The sequence below is a fragment of the Nerophis lumbriciformis genome, linkage group LG10, assembly GCF_033978685.3.
Source record: "Nerophis lumbriciformis linkage group LG10, RoL_Nlum_v2.1, whole genome shotgun sequence".
Lineage (NCBI taxonomy): Eukaryota > Metazoa > Chordata > Actinopteri > Syngnathiformes > Syngnathidae > Nerophis > Nerophis lumbriciformis.
Window position 1 is genome coordinate 20,213,138 of NC_084557.2, and position 26,406 is coordinate 20,239,543.

A 26,406-nucleotide genomic window follows, 5' to 3' on the forward strand; every position below is an offset into this window, starting at 1 on the left:
CAGACTGCAGATGGACTTTAGTCGCTAGCCAGCCATGTCTCAAAGTACCTCTTCCTGAGGGCGTTTCAGTGTTATAACTTCACCTTTATTGTTAGTTTTTAAGCCAAAATGCGTCCGTTCTTCCTTTTCTGTCTACACACCTTGTCCTGCTTGTAAGTACTCTGTGATTGTGCGCTGCCGAACATGCTCCTCTGCTCTTAAACCAGCAATGACACGACGTGACGATGACGGGGGCGGGTACTTTTTAGAGACATTATAGTACCGAATATGATTTATTAGTATTGTGGTATTATACTAATACCGGTATACCGTACAACCCTACTACACACACACATACCTCGGTCCGCTACTGAAATACGTCTGTGTGCAACAAAAACACAAAAAATTCCTTTAGTTGCAAAATGCACACCCACATAACATGCTAATTGCTTGTATTGATGTATATGATATATTTGACATATCATGTAAAACATATGTGCTCTACACATGCATGTACTATATAATTATTTCCAGCTGAGTGTAATTGTAATGAATAGAAACAGTGACGGATCGGTAGTGACTGGGATGGCGGAAGCTGAAATCGAACCTGGAACCCTCAAGTTGCAGACACGGCCGCTCTATCAACTGACCCACGCTGAGGAAAATAGTTGTGTAATACGGTTTATGCCAAGGGTGCGAGGACGCGTTGATATTCTTTGCCACGCTAATGCAATCTAATCTAGGTCGATACATGCTCAGGTATTTGAAGACAATCAGTGTAACATCAAATTCATCGGGCGGTATAGCTCGGCTGGTGGAGTGGCCGTGCCAGCAACTTGAGGGTTCCAGGTTCGATCCCCACTTCTACCATCCTAGTCCCTGCCGTTGTGTCCTTGGGCAAGACACTTTACCCACCTACTCCCAGTGCCACCCACACTGGTTTAAATGTAACTTAGATATTGGGTTTCACTATGTAAAAGCTCTTTGAGTCAATGGAGAAAAGCGCTATATAAATATAATTCACTTCACACTTCACTTCAAATTATACAACGTTTTGCTAAGTGGTTCATTTTATTTTTTAGAATACTGTATGCTGAGAGAAGGACCACACAATTTTGGTCAACATTTATGTAGCCCGCTACGTCATTTAACACAGTCCGCCACATCCTTCAACATGGTCCGCCACATCATTTAATTTGGTCAATCGCGTCATTTATGTGGCCCACCATGTCATTCATTTATGTGGCCCACCATGTCATTCAGTGTGGTCTGCCAAATCATTTAATGTGGTCCACCACATCATTTTATGTGGTACGCTACGTCAATTATTGTGGCTCTTTGAGGGCATGAGCCATAATAGTGATTACTACATTATCAATTATTAACTGTTCCTTTTTTGCAATATTAGTGCAAAGACTTTCATAATGTGCACTGAATTCTTACTATACTCACAGTTTTGAGCAAATAAATGACTTGCAGTCCAGTAAAATAGTAAAAAAACAGTTCCTGTATGACATTTTGATTACAAAATTGCATTTGTATCCAAATAATGGGGTATTTTCTTATGCAAATGTGTATTATGTAAGCAAATAATTTATGATTGATTATGATTAATCACAGTTCAAGAGTGTGATTAATCTGATAAAAAAATTTTTTTTTTTAATCGCAGCCCTGTCACCAACACGCAATTCTATTAATTGGTGGTGTCGACACCCAGGGTAAAATCAGTATATGATCGATGCCAAGAGTGATTAGATTGTGTTTTAAATTTTCTTTAAGTAATTGTTTTTGTCAATGTTTACAAATATGTCATGTCTGTGTGATCATGTTTTGTTTTAGTCATGTTCGGTTTTTTTTGGGACTTTTTGTGCACTTTTGTTTGTTTTGTCACCATAGCAACCATTAGTTTTCACCTGTCACGTCACGCACCTGTTTCACGTTTTGAGTCACGCACCTGTTTTCACTAATCATGTCTGTAGTATTTAAGTTCATTGTTTTCAGTTTGTCTTTCTAGCGACATCCACATTTATGCTCTGCACATTCCTGACACTTGGTTTCATGTCCATCGTTCATGCTGCTCCTTTAGTCCATGCCAAGTAAGTTTTTGTTTATTAATGCCACAGTTAGTGTTTTTTGTTGTTCATAGTTTCTGCCTTTGTGCAAGTTTTGTGTTTATAGCCAAGTTTTGTACCTCCACTGTGAGCGCCTTTTGTTTGTTCCCTTTTTTTGAGTGTTAATATTAAATCATGTACTTACATTCCCGTCTCGCCCGAGCCAACTTTCCGTTGCCTTCCAGAAAAACAAAACCCAAAGACCAAGTCTTGACAAAATTCAGGGAATCATTACTTGAACACTGTGTCATGCATTGTGTGACATTTTGACATGTTGTGTTTCTCCTGTGTAGTCTCTTATTTTGGGATTTCCTGTTCCTGTTGTGCACTTTTGCACATGGTGGTGAATGATTGGTGCACAGCTGGGACGTATTAGCAATTAGGGTTATTTAGTGCAGCTTAGAAACCTCGGCTAGTTGTCAGATCATTGATTCTTTGTCGCAGACACTGCTGCTTACCTAGTTGGTGCTTCTCCTGGGGAAATATGAGTTTTGGATCGTGATTCTTACTCAGCTTTGTGTTTTTGCATTTTGGACTTCGGTGCTCCGTGGACTTTTGCCATTTTCCTACCTCTTTTTATGTCTGTGTTAGGGTTGTACGGTATACTGGTACTGATATAGTATCGCGGTACTAATTAATCAAAAACGGTACTATACTCTGTTTGAAAAGTACCGGTTTCCGGGCATGACGCTGTGTCGTCACATCATGACATTGCTGGTTTTACTAGCAGATGAGCATGTTCGGCAGCGCACAATCACGGAGTACTTACAAGCAGACACGGTGTTTAGACAGAAAAGGGAGAATGACTCATTTTGGCTTAAAAACTAAAGATAAAGGTGAAGTTATAACATTGAAACGCCCTCAGGAAGAGGTGCTTCAAGACATGGCTAGCTTGCTAGCAGCGAACATCCATTCGCAGTCAGCAGTGTTTTAGCTACTTCTAAATCACTAATCCTCGCCTCCATGGCGACAAATAAAGTAAGTTTCTTACAAGTATCATCCCTGCAGGACGAGGGATAGCTAAACATGCTTCACTACACACCGTAGGAGGATACGATAGCTAACCGCTAACAGCCTGAATGTAAACAAATGCCATGGGTGGATCTACACCTGACATCCATTGTAATGATACCAAGTACAATAGCGTATCTATCTAGTCCAGGGGTAGGGAACCTATGGCTCGAGAGCCAGATGTGGCTCTTTTGATGACTGCATCTAGCTCTCAGATAAATCTTAGCTGACATTGTTTAACATGATAAGTAACAAATATTTGCGCTGGTAATCCCAGTGTTAAAAATAACGTTCAAAATATAAAACTTTCTCATGCATTTTTAATCCATCCATCCGTGTTCTAGCGCACCTGTTCAAGAAGTCGCATTAATGGTAAGAAATATTTTATTTATTTTTGGTTAGCTTCAGAATAATGTTATTAAAAAGAATAAGAGACTTATTATATTCTAAAAATGTTAGTCTTACTTAAAATTGCACGCATTTAGTTGTATTCAGTGTTAAAAAATATTAAATGGCTCTCACGGAAATACATTTTAAAATATTTGGCTTTCGTGGCTCTCTCAGCCAAAAAGATTCCCGACCCCTGATCTAGTCGATACTACTATGATTACATCTATATTTTTATTTTTACTTTTTTTTTTTAATTCATATTTTTATAAACTCAGGAAATACGTCCCTGGACACATGAGGACTTTAAATATGACCAATGTATGATCCTGTAACAACTTGGTATAGGATCGATACCTAAATGTGTGGTATCATCCAAAACTAATGTAAAGTAAAACAACAGAAGAATAAGTGATTATCACATTTTAACAGAAGTGTAGATAGAACATGTTGAAACAGAATATAAGCAGATATTAACAGTAAATGAACAAGAAGATTAATAATCCATTTTTACAGCTTGTCCTTTATAATTTTGACAAAATAATAGAATGATAAATGACACAATATGTTACTGCATACATCAGCAGACTAGTAAGGAGCCTTTGTTTGTTTACTTACTACTAAAAAAAAATGTTGTCAAGTATGTTCACTATTTTGTTTAATCTCAAAATTGTTATTCAATTGCAATAAGACACATATATGTTTAATGTACCTAAAGCCAATAATGCCATTTTTGTGGTCCCTTTTTTATGTAGAAAAGTATCGAAATACATTTTGGTACCAAAATATTGGTATAGGGAAGGGGTTGGCAACCTAAAATGTTGAAAGAGCCATATTGGACCAAAAATCCAAAAACAAATCTGTCTGGAGCAGCAAAAAAATAAAAGCCATATTACATACAGATAGTGTGTCATGAGATATAAAATGAATTAAGAGGACTTAAAGGAAACTAAATGAGCTCAAATATACCTACAAATGAGGCATAATGATGCAATATGGACATATAGCTAGCCTAAATAGCATGTTAGCATCGATTAGCTTGCAGTCATGCAGTGACCAAATATGTCTGATTAGCACTCCACACAAGTCAATAACATCAACAAAACTCACCTTTGTGGATTCATGCACAACGTTAAAAGTTTGGTGGACAAAATGAGACAGAAAAAGAAGTGGCATAAAACACGTCCTAGAAAGTCGGAGAAAGTTGTACATGTAAACAAACTGCGGTGAGTTCAAGAACCGCCAAAATTAGTAGGACAAAACGGCGCTCGTCAAATACTGGAATAAGTGAAGCATGTTTAATATAAACAGTGTGCTTTATAACAATTAGGGAGGTTTGTGTCATGTTTGTCCTCCTACAGAAACCATATTAACACAACACAAAACATATTTTCCCCACTTTTTCCATTTTTCATACATTTTTGAAAAAGCTCCAGAGAGCCACAAGGGCCGCGGGGTTGCCGACCCCTGGTATAGGGACTACCCTACATCGTTGTCTATTTATTTGTATTAGCGCTTCAACATTTTATGCCTTTTCCCCTCCATTTTTTTTTTCTTTCCCCCCATACGTTTATGGTTTTTCTACAATGTGCAACAAGTGTGCTCCACAAATGGCCCCTGGGCCACACAATTAGTCATTGAACCAGGAAGGTAAAGTGTTGCCAAACCACAAGTGTCTCTTACTGCAGCTGTGTCCTCTCAGCACGAATGATGAAGTGTTAAAGGTTGGGTTGCCTCTGGAGGTTTTCTGTACGCCTTGCACAACAGTGGTAATACACACTTTTTGGGCTTGTGGAGGCGGATCTTTGCTGGCACTGCGAGTACTGATCGTATTTGTTGAACAAATGAATGCAGAACGCAAGACTAATTTCTCTTTTACCGCATATCTCCACTCACAAAATACAGCCGCAAAGTTGACACCATGAAACCCTTCTGCTATGTCTCATTCTCTAGCAAAGCAGGTGTGTATGAGGTGTGTTGTGAAGTGGAGTATGCCGCCACACTTCCATTGTAATTTGTTTACGAGCGAGGGCAAACCAGAAACGCCGAATCAGCATTTGTGATGGGGCAAACTTAATTTATGGTGATAGACAAATTAATATAAGGAAAACACTTGGGGCCTGATTTACTGAAGGTCTGTGAGTACTAAAACGTGCAAACTTAATGGCACACGCAAAGCTGATCTACTAAACATGGGCAAAGTGGATTGCGTTTAGGTGAGCAAAATAAGCGCGCAATCCATTTTGCATCTGTCTTCGTTAGTACGCAAAATATATGTCGTTCATCAAAACGCACACAATACCGTGAGAAGATGCAAATATAATAATTTAGCACACGCAGTGTGTTTTATTAACACTCACTACCGTTTTGCGAGGACTATTAAGTGTTTTACGTGGCTCGAGTCGGAAGGATGTGCAAACTGACAATTCCACACACAGTGACCTGTTATTACTTTACCAAAGCATTGTTCAACCCATCCTTATGTACTCTTCCACATGTTTTTTCACTATGCTTACTGTAACCAACCGGACCAAACTCAGACGCATTACAAACATAGCATCTAAAATCATCGGCCTACCCACACCCAACATTTCAGATTTAAACCACAGGTCCATCATTCGACTGGCAAACACGATAGTCCAGGACAGTGGTTCTCAAATGGGGGTACGTGTACCCCTGGGGGTACTTGAAGGTATGCCAAGGGGTACGTGAGATTTTTTTTAAATATTCTAAAAATAGCAACAATTCAAAAATCCTTTATAAATATTAATAAAAACCTATCTTTTTTTCCAAATAGTTCAAGAAAGACCTACAAATGAGCAATATTTTGCACTGTTATACAATTGAATAAATCAGAAACTGATGACATAGTGCTGTATTTTACTTCTTTATCCCTTTTTTTCAACCAAAAATGCTTTGCTCTGATTAGGGGGTACTTGAATTTAAAAAAAATTCACAGGGGGTACATCACTGAAAAAAGGTTGAGAACCACTGGTCCAGGATATCACTCACCCACCACACCAATACATCATCCCACTACCATCAGGGCCCAGGTACAGAACCATCAAATTCCGGAGGGCCCGCCTCAGAAAAAGCCTTATCCCTGCAGCTATAGCCGCCCTTAACAGCAGGCCCGGCCGACCTGTCTGACAAGCCTGTCATACATGTGTTGGTCATGTATGATGTCTTTTTGTTATTTTTGTTTCGTGATGTGTAATGTCTGTTATTCAAATGTACGGCAGTGAAAATGAATTTCCCCAACGGGGACCAATAAATCTAAATCTAAAAAAAAAAAAAAAAGAACAGCGTTTACACTGCGGTGGGCAGAGTAGAATCCTCCACCCTATGAGTGTGTCAATATTTATGATGGTAGAAATAAAAAATATTAGACATATTTTCTATTCAGCTGCATCATTTTATAGGTGCTGGGGGAATTAAGGGGTGACTAAAAATAAATTCAATTGATGCGTTTAGGTGTTTTTTTATTGACATTTGTTTTTTCACAAACAATATATATTAAAATATTTCTAATATAGGACAAACAATTCTTGAAGTATGTATTTTTACGTTTTGAACGAAGTAAGTGCCTTTAAAAAAAAAAAAAGGTGTTATAAATGTCGATGCACTGCACGCCTGCTTCTAAAATGCCCAAAAAAGTAGTAGATATCTCCTGCTTGTTTGGAAAAAATAGCAACTTGCCACAGATGGGAGAATATATCATGGATGTTCATTAAATGAGTGTCTGTGTGGGGATGCCCCGTATAATACACGCAAAATCCTTATTTAAGTAAAGAGGTCTGCAACAATTGTCAATTACACACGTAGTCTTAGTAAATCGCACACAACACACCCATTAGTAGTACACACATTTTTATAGATTGGACACGCTGATTATCCCGTGGTATTTGGATTTTTAGCAAATTAGGCCCATACGCTGTAACCTAGAGGCACGAAGCATGATAAAGAACATCGTTTTAACCATTTCCTTTCTTTTAACATTGTTATAATTAATCCGATTAAGAAACCATAACGATTTACATTTGATTAATCATGCAGCCCGAGCGGAAAGTCAATAAAAAAATGATCTGCGGGAGAAAATAAATGGTATTTTGGACACCCTGGTCCTTAAAACTGTGTGGTTGATGAGAGGACTTTCGCACCGCTCAGCCCAAGGTTTTACCTGTCGATCATCAATCTCAGCGTCTGACACTTGAGTTAGTTAATTGCCTTACTCAAGGGCACCTTGACTACATAGCGCCACCCAACACACACCATCACTCACTGAGTTCAGAGATGCTGCCCACTCGCGTGGCCAGTAAGCACTGTTCAATGGAGCGCAGTTCAGACTGGCTGTAGGCGTTCCCCTCGCCACTCTTTCCCGCTCGCTGCTGCAGAGTCAAACCCTCCGGTAAACTGAGCACACCTGAGGAAAAAGGAAGAAGAAAGCATTTTTGTGAATAAGATTTAAATAATAAGAGAAAGTCTAATACCTACTGATATGAGTGCAGAACAGTGTGGCTGAATGCTGTTCTTTTTTTTTTTATTCTTTATTCATCCATTTTCACTTTCATACAGGTTCGTGTAAAAGCCATTTGAATTGTTTTATCTAAAAAATTATTTCTAGATGTCAATGTAGTCAAAACAGCCAAAAGACTCAACAGCAACAGAGATGAGGCCAACAAAATATTTTAAAAAATGGGCATTCTGCAGCAATATTTCTTTTTACCCGAGATGACTTCCTACAGCTGTACCAGCACTTGAGGATTACTCATAAGTCAGCACTTTGACTCCAGCGATCTGGAAAAGCTGACTGTCGGAACACAATTTACTGATTGCAAAACAGCAACTCTCGCACACAGCCGAACCTTGCAAATGGTAATTTTGCTATTTTTCAACAAGTCTCGTGTCCTTTTGTGGAGAATGCGGGGGAGTTAATTGCCCTTGCAATTTACAAGAAAATGCATTTTGTGAGACAGATGCAAACCATTCTGCAGTGCAACGAGCTTCCATGAAGCCACTTAAAGAAACTTTCTTTACAGACACGAACATGTCGTGTAATAAAATGTTAAGTCCTAGGCTACAATTACACTGCAGGGTCGGATGCTCGGTTACTTTTTTTCTTTGTTGTTTAATCTTTCTTTTTATATAGTCATTCACTACCAAAAAAAAATATGCAACTCCAACATATGTTTAATGCACAGGTGTCAAAGTAGTTTTCACTGAGGGCCACATGGCAGTGGTTTGGCGCCAGAGGGCCGCGTCTAACAGTGAATACTATTATTACACAATTCTTTTATACATTTTTTTAGTAGATTTTTTTAAACTAAAATGTAAAATAAATATGGTAAATTGCAAGAATTTCACCACAAAATGTAGTGTATATTACTGTAATTGGAAAACAGTATTGCTGTTTTTTGTCATGTCTGTGTTGACCATGTTTTTGTTTGGTCATGTGCTGTTTGTTTTTTGGACACTTTCTTAGTTCCTGGTTGTTCACTCCCTTGTTTTGTTTCCATAGCAACCCATTAGTTTTCACCTGTCATGTCACGCACCTGTTTCTCGTTTTGAGTCACGCACCTGTTGTTAATCATGTCTGTGTTATTTAAGCTTTTCATTTTCTTTTTGGTCAGCCTGGCGACATCATACCCCTGACACTCTGCTTCCCACTCTTTATCGTCACTCTGCGTAAATGCCATGTTCACAGTCCCATGCCAAGTAAGTTTTTGTTTCATTGTTCATATTATCTGCCTTTGTGCAAGTTTTGTTTTCATTAGCCAAGTTTTGTACCTCCGCCATTGTGCGCGCTTTTCGTTTGTTCCTTTTTGATAGTAATAAATAAATATGTACTCACATTCCCGTCTCGCCCGAGCCAACTTTCCGTTGCCTTCCGGAAAAGCAAACACCAAGGACCAAGTCATGACATTTTTACTGCTGGATTCAGGACTTTTTAAATTGGGAGGTGGAATGCTTCTCTAATTCTCTATAAAATGTATTTTGTGTTCATATTTTTGGGTGTCTGGAACGTAATAATATTATTTACAACAATTCATAGGGGTTTTCGCATGATTTGGTCTTCGTCAAACCTTGAGGAACAACAGTACATAGCAGTGTTTCTTGGGCTTGGGCTTATCATTACGTCATGAGCGCCCCTTAGAGGGCCGGAAAACATATCTGATTCACAGCGGTGGTTCGTATGGGCTTAAATGGTACTCAGTTGTAAAACACTTTTCCACCCCTTGCAGCAGTAATGACAATATCAATCAAACGAAGTCTGGGGCTGAGGTCATAGAGAAGTTTAAGCGCAAAAATTATGGCTAAAGCTGTATTTTCATTTGCACTTTAATTGTATTGACAGTTTAGTTAAACATATTCATTTAGTTTATTAGTTTTAGCACAACTTAATCATATGCAAATTAATTTTGTGTCATAATATTTGAGTAAGGCCCCCGTGGAATAGTTGGACCCCAAGGTCAAAAAGGTTGAGAACCCCTGCTATTGTTACTTGAAAAGAAACTTTTGAGAATGATATATTATCCAGAACATTTTTCAACCAAATGTGTTTAATATGCTTGTAAGTGTTTCTAAAAACGAATGCTTGAGTGGAACACGTGGTCAATGTATGTTACTTCTAAAGTTCCTAAAGTCAAGAACTAAACCTTAATGTTGTACAGTTGATAAGCAGCTATTTTTTTTATTTATTTATGTATTTATTTGACAGGGACAGTACAATTAAACATTGCTACTCATAGGTAACCGATGTCAAAGTCCATAAGACTTCTGGCCACAGGCTAATTTGCAACCTTTGTCCCTGGTTAGGCTTTTAAAAAAAGTTGAGAAAAGTGTAAAACGAGTACAAAAATAAAAACACATTGAAAATAATTGGCCCCATTTGTCCATACTACACCCATTCTAGTGCTCATACTTCTGATTTTCCTTAAGCCACTTGTTCAGTTTTGTGGAGAAAAGTTTAATGTCCAACTGTGACTTTAACTCCAGTGGCAAACCGCTAATGCGACAAAAACTCTCCACGGTTTACAACCTGCTTGCCCATTATCTGCTGAGGGCTACTTCCCAGTTGTTTAGCATTGAAACACAAAAACAGCAGCTCACCGAGCATCCGATCAGTGAGCTGACACCCACTGACAACCTGCAACAAAGAGACACCGCCATCTGTTCCAAGTGTCAGGTGTCTTAAACGACTACATATTTAATCCGAATTTTGCAGCCCGGCCCGACAGATCAATGACCAAAGAACACAATATTCCCTTTGTCCAACAGAAAAGGGACTTAAGGGGCTACCTCAAAACACATTCTTTGTTGTTTTTGTTTTAGTGTAAAGATCAGATAAATCTATTATAAAGCAACAGGGGGCACTTTGTACCTCTGTTAAAGCCATTATTCTTAACTATGTATTTACTGCAGTAACCACATAGTCTCTAGGGTACAGTGAGCGGTGCTGGAAGCTATACACAACATGCTCACCAGTCTTCATTAATCATCAAGGTATGGTTGACAGGAATGTAATTAGTTCCATTAAGTTGTAATCCGCATTTTTTTTTAGCCGAGTTGATATTTGGCCTGGTGATGGCGCTGGAGGGTTAATGCATTCCTTTTTTTAACCTGCTGGTGCAAAAGGCTGCAGGCTTCATTCTCTGGGTAGCATGGAAGTCTGACCTTCTGTATAGTGGTTGAAGAAATAGATGTTGGAGTTGCCATTGTGCAGGATGTCATGCAAAAAACAACTGAATGTGCACTAAAAAGTCTGTTTAGTCTTTAAGCAAAGAGTTTCACCTCCAAGGCACAAGGCATAATCTCCCACAGTTTGTAATCACATCATACGTCCTTTTGCAAGCAAGTAAGTCAATTTTATTTACAAACCGCGTTTCCATATGAGTTGGGAAATTGTGTTAGATGTAAATATAAACGGAATACAATGATTTGCAAATCCTTTTCAACCCATATTCAGTTGAATGCTACAAAGACAAGATATTTGATGTTCAAGCTCATAAACTTTATTTTTTTTTTGCAAATAATAATTAACTTAGAATTTCATGGCTGCAACACGTGCCAAAGTAGTTGGGAAAGGGCATGTTCACCACTGTGTTACATGGCCTTTCCTTTTAACAACACTCAGTAAATGTTTGGGAACTAAAGAGACATATTTTTTAAGCTTCTCAGGTGGAATTTTTCCCATTCTTGCTTGACGTACAGCTTAAGTTGTTCAACAGTCCGGGGTCTCCGTTGTGGTATTTTAGGCTTCATAATGCGCCACGCATTTTCAATGGGAGACATGTCTGGACTACAGGCAGGCCAGTCTAGTACCCGCACTCTTTTACTATGAAGCCATGTTAATGTAACACATGGCTTGGCATTGTCTTGCTGAAATAAGCAGGGGCGTCCATGGTAACGTTGCTTGGATGGCAGCATATGTTGCTCCAAAACCTGTATGTACCTTTCAGCATTAATGGTGCCTTCACAGATGTGTAAGTTACCCATGTCTTGGGCACTAATACACCCCCATACCATCACAGATGCTGGCTTTTCAACTTTGCGCCTAGAACAATCCGGATGGTTCTTTTCTTCTTTGGTCCGGAGGACCCGACGTCCACAGTTTCCAAAAACAATTTGAAATGTGGACTCATCAGACCACAGAACACTTTTCCATTTTGTATCAGTCCATCTTAGATGAGCTCAGGCCCAGCGAAGCCGACGACGTTTCTGGGTGTTGTTGATAAACGGTTTTCGCCTTGCATAGGAGAGTTTTAACTTGCACTTACAGATGTAGCGACCAACTGTAGTTACTGACAGTGGGTTTCTGAAGTGTTCCTGAGCCCATGTGATGATATCCTTTACACACTGATGTCGCTTGTTGATGCAGTACAGCCTGAGGGATCGAAGGTCACGGGCTTAGCTGCTTACGTGCAGTGATTTCTCCCAAACCCTTTGATGATATTACGGACTGTAGATGGTGAAATCCCTAAATTCCTTGCAATAGCTGGTTGAGAAAGGTTTTTCTTAAACTGTTCAACAATTTGCTCACGCATTTGTTGACAAAGTGGTGACCCTCACCCCATCCTTGTTTGTGAATGACTGAGCATTTCATGGAATCTACTTTTATACCCAATCATGGCACCCACCTGTTCCCAATTTGCCTGTTCACCTGTGGGATGTTCCAAATAAGTGTTTGATGAGCATTCCTCAACTTTATCAGTATTTATTGCCACCTTTCCCAACTTCTTTGTCACGTGTTGCTGGCATCAAATTCTAAAGTTAATGATTATTTGCAAAAAAAAAAAAACCTTTATCAGCTTGAACATCAAATATGTTGTCTTTGTAGTGCATTCAATTGAATATGGGTTGAAAATGATTTGCAAATCATTGTATTCCGTTTATATTTACATCTAACACAATTTCCCAACTCATATGGAAATGGGGTTTGTATAAAGCGCTTTTCACAGATAAAATCACAAAGCGCTGTACAAAACATAGGTGAAGTAAAACAACAATTCAATTTAAAACAGGGACAACATCATAAAAAGGATACAAAGTGGATTAAAAATGATAGTTAAAAGGTGCATTTACTAAAAAGAGAAGTTTTCAAATGTTTCTTAAAAGTTTCAAGACAGTCAAGATCCCGAAGGGACTGGTGCAAGTTGTTCCAGAGTCTGGGAGCTATAGCCTGGAATGTCAGGTCTCCACGGGTTTTCGGGATCTTTAGAAGACCCTGGCCTGAAGACCGGAGGCTGCGCCATGAAGAGTAGGGTGCATAGCAAGTCAGTGATGTACTGAGGGGCCCCACCATGCAAAGTACGGAATGTCAGGACTAAAATTGTAAACTCAATGCGGAATTTAACTGAAAGCCAATGAAGACTGGATAATATGAGGGTCCTCTTCACGACAGGCTTGTGTGATATTTGGAATTTGAAGAATTGGAATTTGGAATGAATTGTCCGCACCCCACAAATTCAAATTAGAATTGGAGGAAATGAAATAAATTGTATTGATAGTAATTCATAAATAAAAACAATAATATTATTTTAATACTACATTGCAAGCTCAAATTTCACCAAGCAATTGTTCATGTCGCCTATGAATAAATCTGCAAAACTAAAAACAAAAGTGGAGCATTTAGTTGTCCAGCTCCTTAGCATTGGTTCTGGGAAATAACAGTGAGGGCAGAGCGAGCTGACAGTGAATTGTCCGAATGCTCCAGGGCTGGACTGAGGCAAGGTGACTCAGTGACTCTCCTAATGCACGGCACTGTGTGCCCTCAGGGACACTGATGGAGCGCTTACATGCCAGCCAGCCTACTATGTGCAGCATGAGAACACTTGTCAGTATCTTGATGATTCTCTCTCTCTGCAGCAGAGCTCTGTCTCATGCAAAGCTGTACGAGAGGTCAGCAGAGTCGTAATGGTGGCTGTGTTGTAATGTAAACAATTAACACATGTTCTGGAATGAAATTTTCCTTTTTTTATGAACTAAAGAGAAGACAGGAAGAGAGCATTTAACATGCTTTAATTGTATTATTACTATTAACCTATTTTTATGATGACAACTATAAAACATTTTTTGGAAGGTATAAGCAAAGCGTTATTTAAAGGCCTACTGAAACCCACTACTACCGACCACGCAGTCTGATAGTTTATATATCAATGATGAAATCTTAACATTGCAACACATGCCAATACGGCCGGGTTAGCTTACTAAAGTGCAATTTTAAATTTCGCGCAACATATCCTGCTGAAAACGTCTCGGTATGATGACGTCAGCGCGTGACGTTGCAGATTGTAGAGGACACTTTGGGACAGCATAGTGGCCAGCTATTAAGTCGTCTGTTTTCATCGCAAAATTCCACAGTATTCTGGACATCTGTGTTGGTGAATCTTTTGCAATTTGTTCAATAAACAATGGAGACAGCAAAGAAGAAAGCTGTAGGTGGGAAGCGGTGTATTGCGGCCGACTTCAGCAACACAAACACGGCCGGTGTTTCTTTGTTTACATTCCCGAAAGATGACAGTCAAGCTTTACCATTAACCTGTGGAGAACTGGGACAACAGAGACTCTTACCAGGAGGACTTTGAGTTGGATACGCAGACACGGTACCGTGAGTACGCATGCAGCTGCGGCTTCCAAACATTTGATCGCTTGCCCGTACGTGCGTGCCGCTATGTGCATGTCACGTACGTAACTTTGGGGAAATATATATGCTTTATGAACTTTGGGGAGGTGAACAGTACTTTGGGCTGTGGGATTGAGTGTGTTGTGCAGGTGTTTGAGTTGTATTGGCGGTTATATAGACGGGAGGGGGGAGGTGTTTGTTATGCGGGATTAATTTGTGGCATATTAAATATAAGCCTGGTTGTGTTGTGGCTAATAGAGTATATATATGTCTTGTGTTTATTTACTGTTTTAGTCATTCCCAGCTGAATATCAGGTCCCACCCGCCTCTCACAGCATCTTCCCTATCTGAATCGCTCCCACTGCCCTCTAGTCCTTCACTCTCACTTTCCTCATCCACAAATCTTTCATCCTCGCTCAAATTAATGGGGAAATCGTCGCTTTCTCGGTCCGAATCGCTCTCGCTACTGGTGGCCATGATTGTAAACAATGTGTAGATGTGAGGAGCTCCACAACCTGTGACGTCACGCGCATAGCGTCTGCTACTTCCGGTACAGGCAAGGCTTTTTTTATCAGCGACCAAAAGTTGCGAACTTTATCGTCGATGTTCTCTACTAAATCCTTTCAGCAAAAATATGGCAATATCGCGAAATGATCAAGTATGACACATAGAATGGACCTGCTATCCACGTTTAAATAAGAAAATCGCATTTCAGTAGGCCTTTAAAGTAAAATTTTTTAAAACGTTTTCGCATTTATATACAATGAATGAAAGTGTGTGTGTGTGTGTGTGTGTGTGTGTGTGTGTGTGTGTGTGTGTGTGTGTGTGTGTGTGTGTGTATACGGATATCATTTTTTTGCCAGTCTAAACGCTCCAAAGTGCTTCAAATCTGATCTTTTCACATCAGATTCAGGCCACAGGGGGAGGTAGTTCTGAATCTGATCTTTTCAAATGTGACTTCAATCTAAGCGCAATGCGAACCGAATGGGACTTTTTCGTCAGCTTTGCCCGCCCACACGGTCGCCAGCGGCACATCACAACATCCGGTTTCGATGAGCAAAGTCTGATTAAGACGACCAACTTTTTCGGTACATAGCTTGTCAATAGTGTGCAAATAATATGCTATATATGATATTTGTTTTGATTCTGAAGAAATAGCAATTGTTGAAGGACCAGAATTGAGGCTGTGGCGCATTTGCGAACATGTGAGTTAAAAAAATAAAGCTCCCGTAGATCCACGCTGATGTCTGTGTCTCTTCTACTTAACAGCCATTAATAGATTAGAATCCTCCCAAATATATTGCACTATATTAGGGATGTCCGATAATATCGGCAGTCCGATAAATGCTTTAAAATGTAATATCGGAAATTATCGGTATCAGTTTCATAATTATCGGTATCTGTTTCAAAAAGTAAAATTTATGACTTTTTAAAACGCCGCTGTGTACACGGACGCAGGGAGAGGTACAGAGCGCCAATAAACCTTAAAGGCACTGCCTTTGTGTGTCGGCCCAGTCACATAATATCTACAGCTTTTCACATTCACAAGTGAATGCAAAGCATACTTGTTCAACAGCCATACAGGTCACACTGAGGGTGGCCGTATAAACAACTTTAACACTGTTACAAATATGCGCCACACTGTGAACCCACACCAAACAAGAATGACAAACACATTTCAGGAGAACATCCGCACCGTAACACTACATAAACACAACAGAACAAATACCCAGAACCCCTTGCAGCACTAACTCTTCCGGGACGCTACAATATACAACCCCCCTCCCTTAACCCCATCCACCTCAACCTCCTCATAGTCTCTCTCAGGGAGAGCATGTCCCAAATTCCAAGCTGCTGTTTTGAGGCATGTTAAAAAAAATAATGCACTTTGTGACTTCAATAATAAATATGGCAGTGCCATGTTGTCATTTTTTTCCATAACTTGAGTTGATTTATTTTGAAAACCTTGTTACATTGTTTAATGCATCCAGCGGGGCATCACAACAAAATTAGGCATAATAATGTGTTAATTCCACGACTGTATATATCGGTATCGGTTGATATCGGTATCGGTAATTAAGAGTTGGACAATATCGGAATATCGGATATCGGTAAAAAAGCCATTATCGGACATCTCTACACTATATACATCCATTCATACATTATATTACTTTAATTTTCACGTAAAAAAATACTAAATTTTAAAGTGTGGCGACTTTTATTTTGGTTAACTTCCTTTATTATCACTTTATCGAAGTGTGTGGATTTGTTGTTGTGGATTTTTTTGTTCTAATTTTTGAATGTGTTACTGTATTTATTTAATTTACATCACTGAAGCATTTCTGTATTATTGAACTACGTTTGTTCAACTAGCATGTCACACAATTCCATAAGAAAGGAAGGGTTCTGTGGGTTTCTTTACAAAAAAAAATGTTTCCCAGTTTTAAGTACATGTTCAGGCACCATTTAAGCACGGTCACTATTTTTTAAGTACCAATTCGGTACGAGTATAGTTAAAATGTAAGCGGTACCCTTCCCTATGTCCTTAACACCGAGGTGCAGGTACAGTATATACCAAACTGTGTTTTTGTCATGACTTGGACTGTGGCGTGGTTTGTTCTACCGAGGTGCAAAAGATTTGGACCAGATATGACTTGCAGGTGAATACATATTTAATTTTACTATAACAAAAGGAACAAACTAAATGCGCGCACAAGGCGGAAGTACAAACTTGACAAATGAAACAAATACTTGCACGTGGGCAAAAAACTAAGGACATGAACAAAAGTCGCTAACTGTGGCAGGAATCGAAAAAACTTACTTGGACATGGCATGAAGTGCGCAGAGGTAAACAGAGTGTGACAGGGGTATGATGTCGCCAGAAAGACAAACTGAAAACAATTAACTTAAATACTACAGACATGATTAGTGAAAACAGGTGCGTGACTCAAAACGTGAAACAAGTGCGTGACGTGACAGGTGAAAACTAATGGTTGCTATGGTGACAAAACAAACAAAAGTGCACAAAAAGTCCAAAAACAAAACCGAACATGACTAAAACAAAACATGATCACACAGACATGACAGTTTTTGACGTGCTGTTACACTATTGGGCAGGTAAAGTTCCATTTCTAATTTATGTATGTAAAGTAATAATTAACGTTTGATTGAAAGAAAATGTATTTAGTAAAAAGTATAATCAGTTTAATAAAACATTAAAGGGGTAAATAGCAAAAAGAAGTAACAAAATATTGCATCCAGTAGTGCAAATGTTACATTTTTTTAGAAATGTCACTCCTTAGTTCCCCCCCAAATTTGTATTTTAAAGCATCATTTTTAAAAATAGAAGAAATGCAATGTGTTCAGATGCTGCTGCGAAGCCTGTGAACTAACGTAAGAGGAGCGGAGATGAGAACGCTCTCGGCAAGACATCATCACTGAAGAAGAAATAATACATACAGGAGCTCCCATTAAAGTGTTACTCAAAGAACCTTCCTCAGTGTCTGTGATAGGCAACCGCAAATAAAAGGTTGTGCACATGCTTTCTGCAGGCAGCCTTCCAGCTTATGCTTACACTCAAATATACCATGCATTTCAACTCATAAGCATATGTATGCATTAATGCGTGCGGGAAACCTGCACTGATCATGTGTAATGAGGCGTACAATTAGACCGGTACTATATTTTGGGATACTGATTGCCATCGCTAGGGCGGACCGTCTAGCTTTGAGCGTTTGGATTCACTAGAGCAGTAGAGCAGGAATGCCGACCCCGATGTGGCTTCTGCCCTGCACTTAAAATCTATTTTGGAAGGACTCGCTCAGACATACACATCCTCGAATGCACCAACGCTGGATGTGCCTTTTGGTCACTAAGTTACAGAGACAGACGGTCCTTAAATTTGGCTAATCATTACATGAATAGTCATTTGTTCATACAGTCGCAATCAAAAGTTTACATACACTTGTAAAGAACATAATGTCATGGCTGTCTTGAGTTTCCAGTCATTTAGGTTTACCTCCAAATACTTCAGGACAACCTAACATCATCAGCCCAGAGGTTGGGTCTTGGGTGCAGTTGGGTGTTCCAACGACCCAAACAATGACCCCAAACACACGTCAAAAGTGGTAAATGAATGGCTAAATCAGGCTAGAATTAAAGGGGAACATTATCACAATTTCAGAATTGTTAAAACCATTAAAAGTCAGTTCCCAGTGGCTTATTATATTTTTCGAAGTTTTTTTCAAAATTTTACCCATCACGCAATATCCCTAAAAAAAGCTTCAAAGTGCCTGATTTTAACCATCGTTATATACACCCGTCCATTTTCCTGTGACGTCACATAGTGAAGCCAACACAAACAAACAAAAGAACAGCAAGCTGTAGCGACATTAGCTCGGATTCAGACTCGGATTTCAGCGGCTTAAGCGATTCAACAGATTACGAATGTATTGAAACGGATGGTTGTAGTGTGGAGGCAGGTAGCGAAAACAAAATTGAAGAAGAAACTGAAGCTATTGAGCCATATCGGTTTGAACCGTATGCAAGCGAAACCGACGAAAACGACACGACAGCCAGCGACACGGGAGAAAGCGAGGACGAATTCGGCGACCGCCTTCTAACCAACGATTGGTATGTGTTTGTTTGGCATTAAAGGAAACTAACAACTATGAACTAGGTTTACAGCATATGAAATACATTTGGCAACAACATGCACTTTGAGAGTGCAGACAGCCCAATTTTCATCAATTAATATATTCTGTAAACATACTTCCTGAAAGCTGATCTGTCCAGTTTTGGAGTTGATGTCAGCAGGCCAGGGAAGCTAGGCTCGATAGCTTGCTCGTCTGCGGGAACAAATTCTACCAGAAGCTTGCCGTGCTAGCGAGGTCCTTTGTCCCTGAATTGCTCACACACTCCGGCAGATTCAATGGGGGTCTGGCGGCAGATTTCTTTGACTTTATCGTTGGAAATGCATCTGCTTTGAGTGTCGCAGGATATCCACACATTCTTGCCATCTCTGTCGTAGCATAGCTTTCGTCGGTAAAGTGTGCGGAACAAACGTCCAATTTCTTGCCACTTTCGCATCTTTGAGCCACTGGTGCAACTTGAATCCGTCCCTGTTCGTGTTGTTACACCCTCCGCCAACACACCGACGAGGCATGATGTCTCCAAGGTACGGAAAACAGTAAAAAAAAAACGGAAAATAACAGAGCTGATTTGACTCGGTGTTTGACAAAATGGCGGATTGCTTCCCGATGTGACGTCACGTTGTGACGTCATCGCTCCGAGAGCGAATATTAGAAAGGCGTTTAATTCGCCAAAATTCACCCATTTAGAAAAAAATATATGGTCTTTTTTCTGCAACATCAAGGTATATATTGACGCTTACATAGGTCTGGTGATATTGTTCCCCTTTAAAGGTTTTAGAATGGCCTTCCCAAAGTCCTGACGTAAACGTGTGGACAATGCTGAAGAAACAAGTCCAGGTCAGAAAACCTACACATTTAGCTGAACTGCACCAATTTTGTCAAGAGGAGTGGTCAAAAATTCTACCAGAAGCTTGTGGATGGCTACCAAAAGCGCCTTATTGTAGTGAAACTTACCAAGGGACAAGTAACCAAATATTAACATTGCTGTATGTATACTTTTGACCCTGCAGATTTGGTCACATTTTCAGTAGTCTCATAATAAATTCATAAAAGAACCAAACTTCATGCATGTTTTTTGTGACCAACAAGTATGTGCTCCAATCACTCTATCACAAAAAAATAAGAGTTGTAGAAAGTATTGGAAACTCAAGACAGCCATGACCTTATGTTCATGTAAACTTTTGATCGCGACTGTATATCTGTAGAATTGGCGACCTCTGCAGTTGGTTTTTGGTAAATTTCTAATGTCAGAGTTAAATGTTTTGGAAAAACATAGTCATGGTATGCAAAACATAAATGTCCACTACCCCTGCATAGAGACTCTTAAGGGGTTAATCATGTTTTTACGGCACATGGATCTGCACAGTACTGGGCTCAGCTCAGTTGTGCCAGGCCAGATGGCAACCATATGCATCTGAGCGGGTGATCACAGAGAAAAACTGACTGAAGGCTGAATTTCTCTCCTACTTTATTGCAGCTTTAAATATTCCTGGTAATCTTGAGCCGTACGTCAAGTGGTATATGAATAACAGTGTGAAAAGTAAAGTGGGGATCCCCAAAAGAGGGGGAAAAAAAATGTAATATGACAGAGCAGACTGTGAATGTTTAAGTCTAGGCTCTCCGGTGACTAGTGTGGTCTGATGTCGCCAGAAGCCTGTAAAACGCTAGTCGTATATCATCAACCATGAATTATACAAGTGTACATGCACATGTTAGCTAATATTAGGACTTTTGAGCAAACTGTAAAGTAATTTACTGTAATTGCATTACACAGGGTTCGTACGGGTGCTTAAAAACCTTGAAAATGCTTGGATTTTAATGTGTTTTCAAGGTTTGAAAAATGCTTGAATTTTGGATGAAGTGCTTGTAAATGCATGGAAATGTTCATCATATTTCTCAGCAGTCTGACTCAATAGGCTAATTATGAAACTGAAAAAAATAAAATAAGTTTCCTTCAAAATGAAAGCTACACGCTTGATTTTTTGGCTTGCATGAGCCCTTACATTAGGTTGTTGTCATGCCAGAGCCGTGTATATGTGTCGCCCCCAAGAGGACAGTGGTGCATCGGTCAATCATGCCGGGAGGTTGTCGTTTTTACTGAACATTGGATGGAAAATGACAAATACAAACTTTGGATAAAACGTGGACCAAATCCACAAAAAGGAAATCCAACATGGTCCGATGTATTTTTTGCACCGTTATTTTAGAGCGGAGTTAATATGAATGATTTTGTAGTTTTTACACAACATGGTTGTATGCATTTCTTGCTCTATTATTTTATACTTAAGTTGTCTGGCTACCTCAGTGAAAGCAAAAAAAGTTAACTTTTGTCTTTTTGTTCATTTCTTATCATATCCACAGTTATAAGGCTAGATGTGCTTAATGGACGGTGACTGAGGTGTTGTGAAACAAACTAAATATTTCCCTATAATTTATTATCCTTATATTCATGTGGAACAGTTTTGTTAATAAATGAGTGAAATTGACATTTTGAGGGTGCGTGTATTTATATCACGTTATGCAGTTTACAAGCACAAATACGGTGTGAATCAATCCGTGCTGTTCGATGTCATTGAGTGCTGTAAGTAAGAAAAAGAACAAGAAATGTGAAAAACAACATGAGACACGTTTGCAAACACCAATGACATTGAATAGTCTACAGAAACACTGCTTCATTTTCTATGCCCCATTCAGCTAATGACTGCTGGTTCAATGTTCATACTTGCCAACCCTCCCGGATTTTCCAGGAGACTCCCGAAATTCAGCGCCTCTCCCGAAAACCTCCCGGGACAAATTTTCTCCCGAAAATCTCCCGAAATTCAGGCGGAGCTGAAGGCCACGCCCCCTCCAGCTCCATGCGGACCTGAGAGACGTGTCGACAGCCTGTTTTCACGTCCGCTTTCCCACAATATAAACAGCTTGCCTGCCCAATCACGTTATAACTGTAGAATGATCGAGGGCGAGTTCTTGCTTTCTTAAGTGGGTTTATTGTTAGGCAGTTTCAATAACGTCCTCCCAGCGCGGTAACAACACACAACAACAGCAGTCACGTTTTCGTCTACCATAAAGTAGTTCGTCTGCCGTAAACAGCGATGTTGTGACACTCTTAAACAGGACAATACTGCCATCTACTGTACATGCATATGCGACAATAACATCTAGAGCTTTTAGAGAGTGCAGTGCACAACTGCGCACACAACAAGGAGACAAAGCAGAATGCATCATCAGAGAGAGTGTTCAGCATGGTTAGAAAAATAGTGACAGAGAATAGAACAAGGATGGACAATTCAGCCCTTAACTCAACAATGAGTAGATGAGTGTTATCTATCATTTACGCATTAACATTGACATCCCATTTGTTTCCTGTGTGAATTTAATGCATAAATAAGTACAGTTGTACCTCGTTTTTTTTAAGATGCCCTATATTATGAATGATTTAGATGATTTCAGTTATCATATAGCCAAACATTGCACTTAACTTATAGTCTGTTTTCCGGCGTGTCATTTTGCACAATCAAGTGCCCAAACAAAAAAATCCCATCCATCGGTGATTCAGTCTTTAGTGGGTCTTTTTATAATTACCGTATTTTTCGGACTATAAGTCGCAGTTTTTTTTCATATTTTGGCCGGGATCCAGTGCGACTTATATATGTTTTTTTCCTTTTTTATTATGCATTTTTGGCAGGTGCGACTTATACTCCGGTGCGACTTATACTCCGAAAAATACGGTAGTTGACTATTTTTAATAGTTGACTAATCATTGACAATCTTAAAGTATAGCTGACTAGTCAGATTATGAAGCGTACATTTATTCAGTGGCTTAATTAAGCCATCAACTTGTAAATTCAGCTTGAGATACTTTTAGGCAAGTGCGAACTAGCAATAAAGAGGACTACTTCATTTGGAAATATTTATTTATACCAAACTGTGCTGCTCATTAGGCTGTTAAAAAACTAATACCTGATAATACTAAACTTCCGTCCATTTCAAAACAAAGTATTAGTGTGTAAACAAAGGACTGCCAAAATAGCAGTGGAAGTGAAGTGGATTATATTTATATAGCGCTTTTCTCTAGTGACTCAAAGCGCTTTACACAGTGACTAGGATGGCGGAAGCGGGGATCGAACCTGGAACCCACAAGTTGCTGGCACAGCCACTCTACCAACCGAGCTATACCGCCCCCAGCAAAGCTATCTAGTTTTCTCAAAAAGAGCATTTTGTGATGATGTGTTTAGAAAACTGCACACACGTGCAAGTGCAAACTCGTAGTAAAGTACGATAGTGGTGTCCGCATGGCTTTACCCTATCAATAAAGACAAAAGTGATGTTAAATGTTCATATAGCCATGTTATTCATCGTTTATATGTATTTCACACTGTTTCTGAATGTAAAACTATAATTTTTCCCTGTTTTATTTTTATTTTTTGGTGTCTCGAACAAATTAATTGGATTGACATGATTTCTTATGGTAAAAAAAACAATGCTTAAGTAATCGGTTATTCGGCCTTCTTCTGGAATGGATTACTAATGAAAACTAAGGTATCAAAATAATAAAACAATCTTCTTCCCCCAAATCTATTGACTTGTTCCTCATCCTCGTCTGACATTTCTTGAAAGGTAGATGAATACCTACAATAACTTTTTAAGCTATCTATGGCAAAGTGAAATAAACACAGAAATGCCTTTTGTCAGTTATCGATTCTTTGGCCAAATTTTCGGCGCATCACTAGTCAATAGTGCGCAAATAATAGGGTATATGTAATATATGAAGATATATATCTATATATGTATATTATATATTTTATTCCGAACAAAGTGATTGTTGAAGGAACGGAATTGACCTGCACCCTGTGGCTTATTTGCTTACATTAGAGCTATTCAAAAATGTAATGAAGAGGGCCGCAGTTTCACTAGCCCTAGGGCTCATAGGCCGAATATCGAAATGTGGATGATTCGTCAGAAAGTGCATTAGCAGGTTATATTTCTTTGAGACTGTTTACTTAAGTGCAAAGTAAACACATTGACTCTCACACTGCACTGTCAATACATTCATTATTCTGCCCTTGCTACTCATTTCCAGCGTGCGAAGCTGGACAGATAGTTAACAGCACAAAGAAACAGAATATACAGAAGTTTTTTTGCAGATTGATTTTGAATTATTTTCCTTCCTCAATTTTATTTCTTTACACATATTCCTTCATTTAGGTTTCTAAGACTGACAATATAAACATAATATAAACAATATAAAAGTATAACGTCCATTGTGTATTTTACATGAATAAATTAGAAAGTACAGATGTACGCATATAGAAATTAAACACAATCCATGTGGCTCAACACAATTAAACCCAAAGTGTAGTGTTATCGTCCTTTACTGGTCAAATTTAGCGCTACGTCTATTAAACAAGCTTTGATCGCCAGAGAGTTACTCACCCAAAAAAACAGTAAGACCACGAATACAATAGACATCTTAAAGTTAGCAATTTCAATACATTAATACTTTGTTGTCAAGTTGCTGTTAAAAGCCCAAGGGTCGATAGTGCCATTTTTGGTTTAAATTAGTAGTTTTATTCTACTCATCAACTGCTGCTTCATTATGAAACCTATGCTTCGCTGTTTCCCCCTGCAGGGTGGCAGGAGTACTACAAACATTCCGCAGAAATCAATGGTCAACTTTTACAACTGTGCCATCAGCGGTGTCCTCACTTACGGATTTTTAGTGTGGTTTGCTAGCTGCACTAAAGCGAACCAACAGGCCCTCCAGCGAGTGGTTAAAGCGGCGGGGAAAATTACAAAGACGATACTCCCAGAGATGAGTGCCATGTACACAACTCGCTGCCTAAAGCGAGTACACAACATCCTGAAGGACAGATACCACCCAGCACATGGCCTCTTCAACCTGCTACCCTCTGGAAGGAGGTATAGATCGATTCGCGCCAGGACCACCAGAATGTCTCACAGTCTGTATCCCCAGGCTGTGAGACTGCTAAATGAACAGCCTGCCCCTTTGCTGCCCCGGACCATCTTATTACCTCACTCTTCACCACCTCAATAATTGTGCTCTGGACATTGCATTGCTGCAACATCAACGTAACACCCATCTGACATCTGACTGTTCCCACCCCAACGTCCTTCTATTCGCCATCTTCCTGACAATGCTAAAATGCTAAAATGTAAACTATTGTCAACCTGCACATCAATGCAGTTTCTATGCCGCTGGACAAAGCTCAAACAAAATCTCGTTGTTCATGTATGACTTAAGTGTTATTATGACAATGACATTAAAGGAATTGATTGATTGATTGATTGATTGATGAGCAACCCTAGATTTAATTGTTTCATCAAGCCTATTTGGGTGATGTTCGGAGGGCCAAATGAAAAGCTTCGGTAGGCCGGATGTGGCCCGCGGGCCGCCAGTTAAATAGGCCTGGCTTACATGTTATGTACATTGCGTACGTTTTTTTACGTAAGTGTGTTGGGAAAAAAAGCTAACTTAGATCCACATTGATGTCTCCTCTACTTAACAGTCATAAAAAGATTATAAACTTCCCAAATATAATACAATATATATATCCATTTATACATCATATTACTTTCATTTACTTTTACGTAAAAAAACACGGTAACACTTTATTATGGGGAACATATTCTAAGTAACAAAGACTTAATTTAGAGTTATTTGAACAGTTAGGGTTAGGGTAGGGTTAGAGTTATTTGGACACTAGGGGAACATATTCTAAGTAACAAAGACTTAATTGAGAGTTATTTGGACACTATTAATATTTGTAGTTTTGTGTTTTGTTATGTAAGAACAGACCATATTTATTAAGTGGTATTAAAGGGAGAATCATATACAACAATGTCCTTACTTGGTACTAATGAGCAATAATTCTGAGGTTATTGAGGGAAGGCCCTCAAGGGAACCACTAGGCCACCTACTCAGTGGCCTAGTGTCAGTCCTGAGATCGGTAGGCTGTGAGTTCAAACCCCGGCCGAGTCATACCAAAGACTGAAAAAATGGGACCCATTACCTCCCTGCTTGGCACCCAGCATCAAGGGTTGGAATTGGGGGTTAAATCACCAAAAATTATTCCTGGGCGCGGCCACCGCTGGGGGCGAACAAGGGGATGGGTCAAATGCAGAG

General features: G+C 39.3%; 1 protein-coding gene across 6 annotated transcripts in view; it reads right to left on the minus strand.

Annotated features, from left to right (window-relative positions):
- Positions 1 to 26,406, minus strand: part of btbd11b (BTB (POZ) domain containing 11b) — a 236,174-nt gene that overhangs the window by 63,637 nt on the left and 146,131 nt on the right. For 5 of the 6 annotated variants that reach the window (XM_061970086.1, XM_061970087.2, XM_061970084.1 and 2 more), the window contains one exon: positions 7,771 to 7,911. Coding sequence is in view for 4 of the 6 variants with exons in the window: in XM_061970084.1 (XP_061826068.1) it covers positions 7,771 to 7,911 (141 nt within the window). In the remaining 2 variants the exon portion in view is untranslated. Of the gene's footprint in view, positions 1 to 2,235; positions 2,378 to 7,770; positions 7,912 to 26,406 lie in introns of those variants that run through there. The other variant, XM_061970085.2, reaches the window with a different exon arrangement.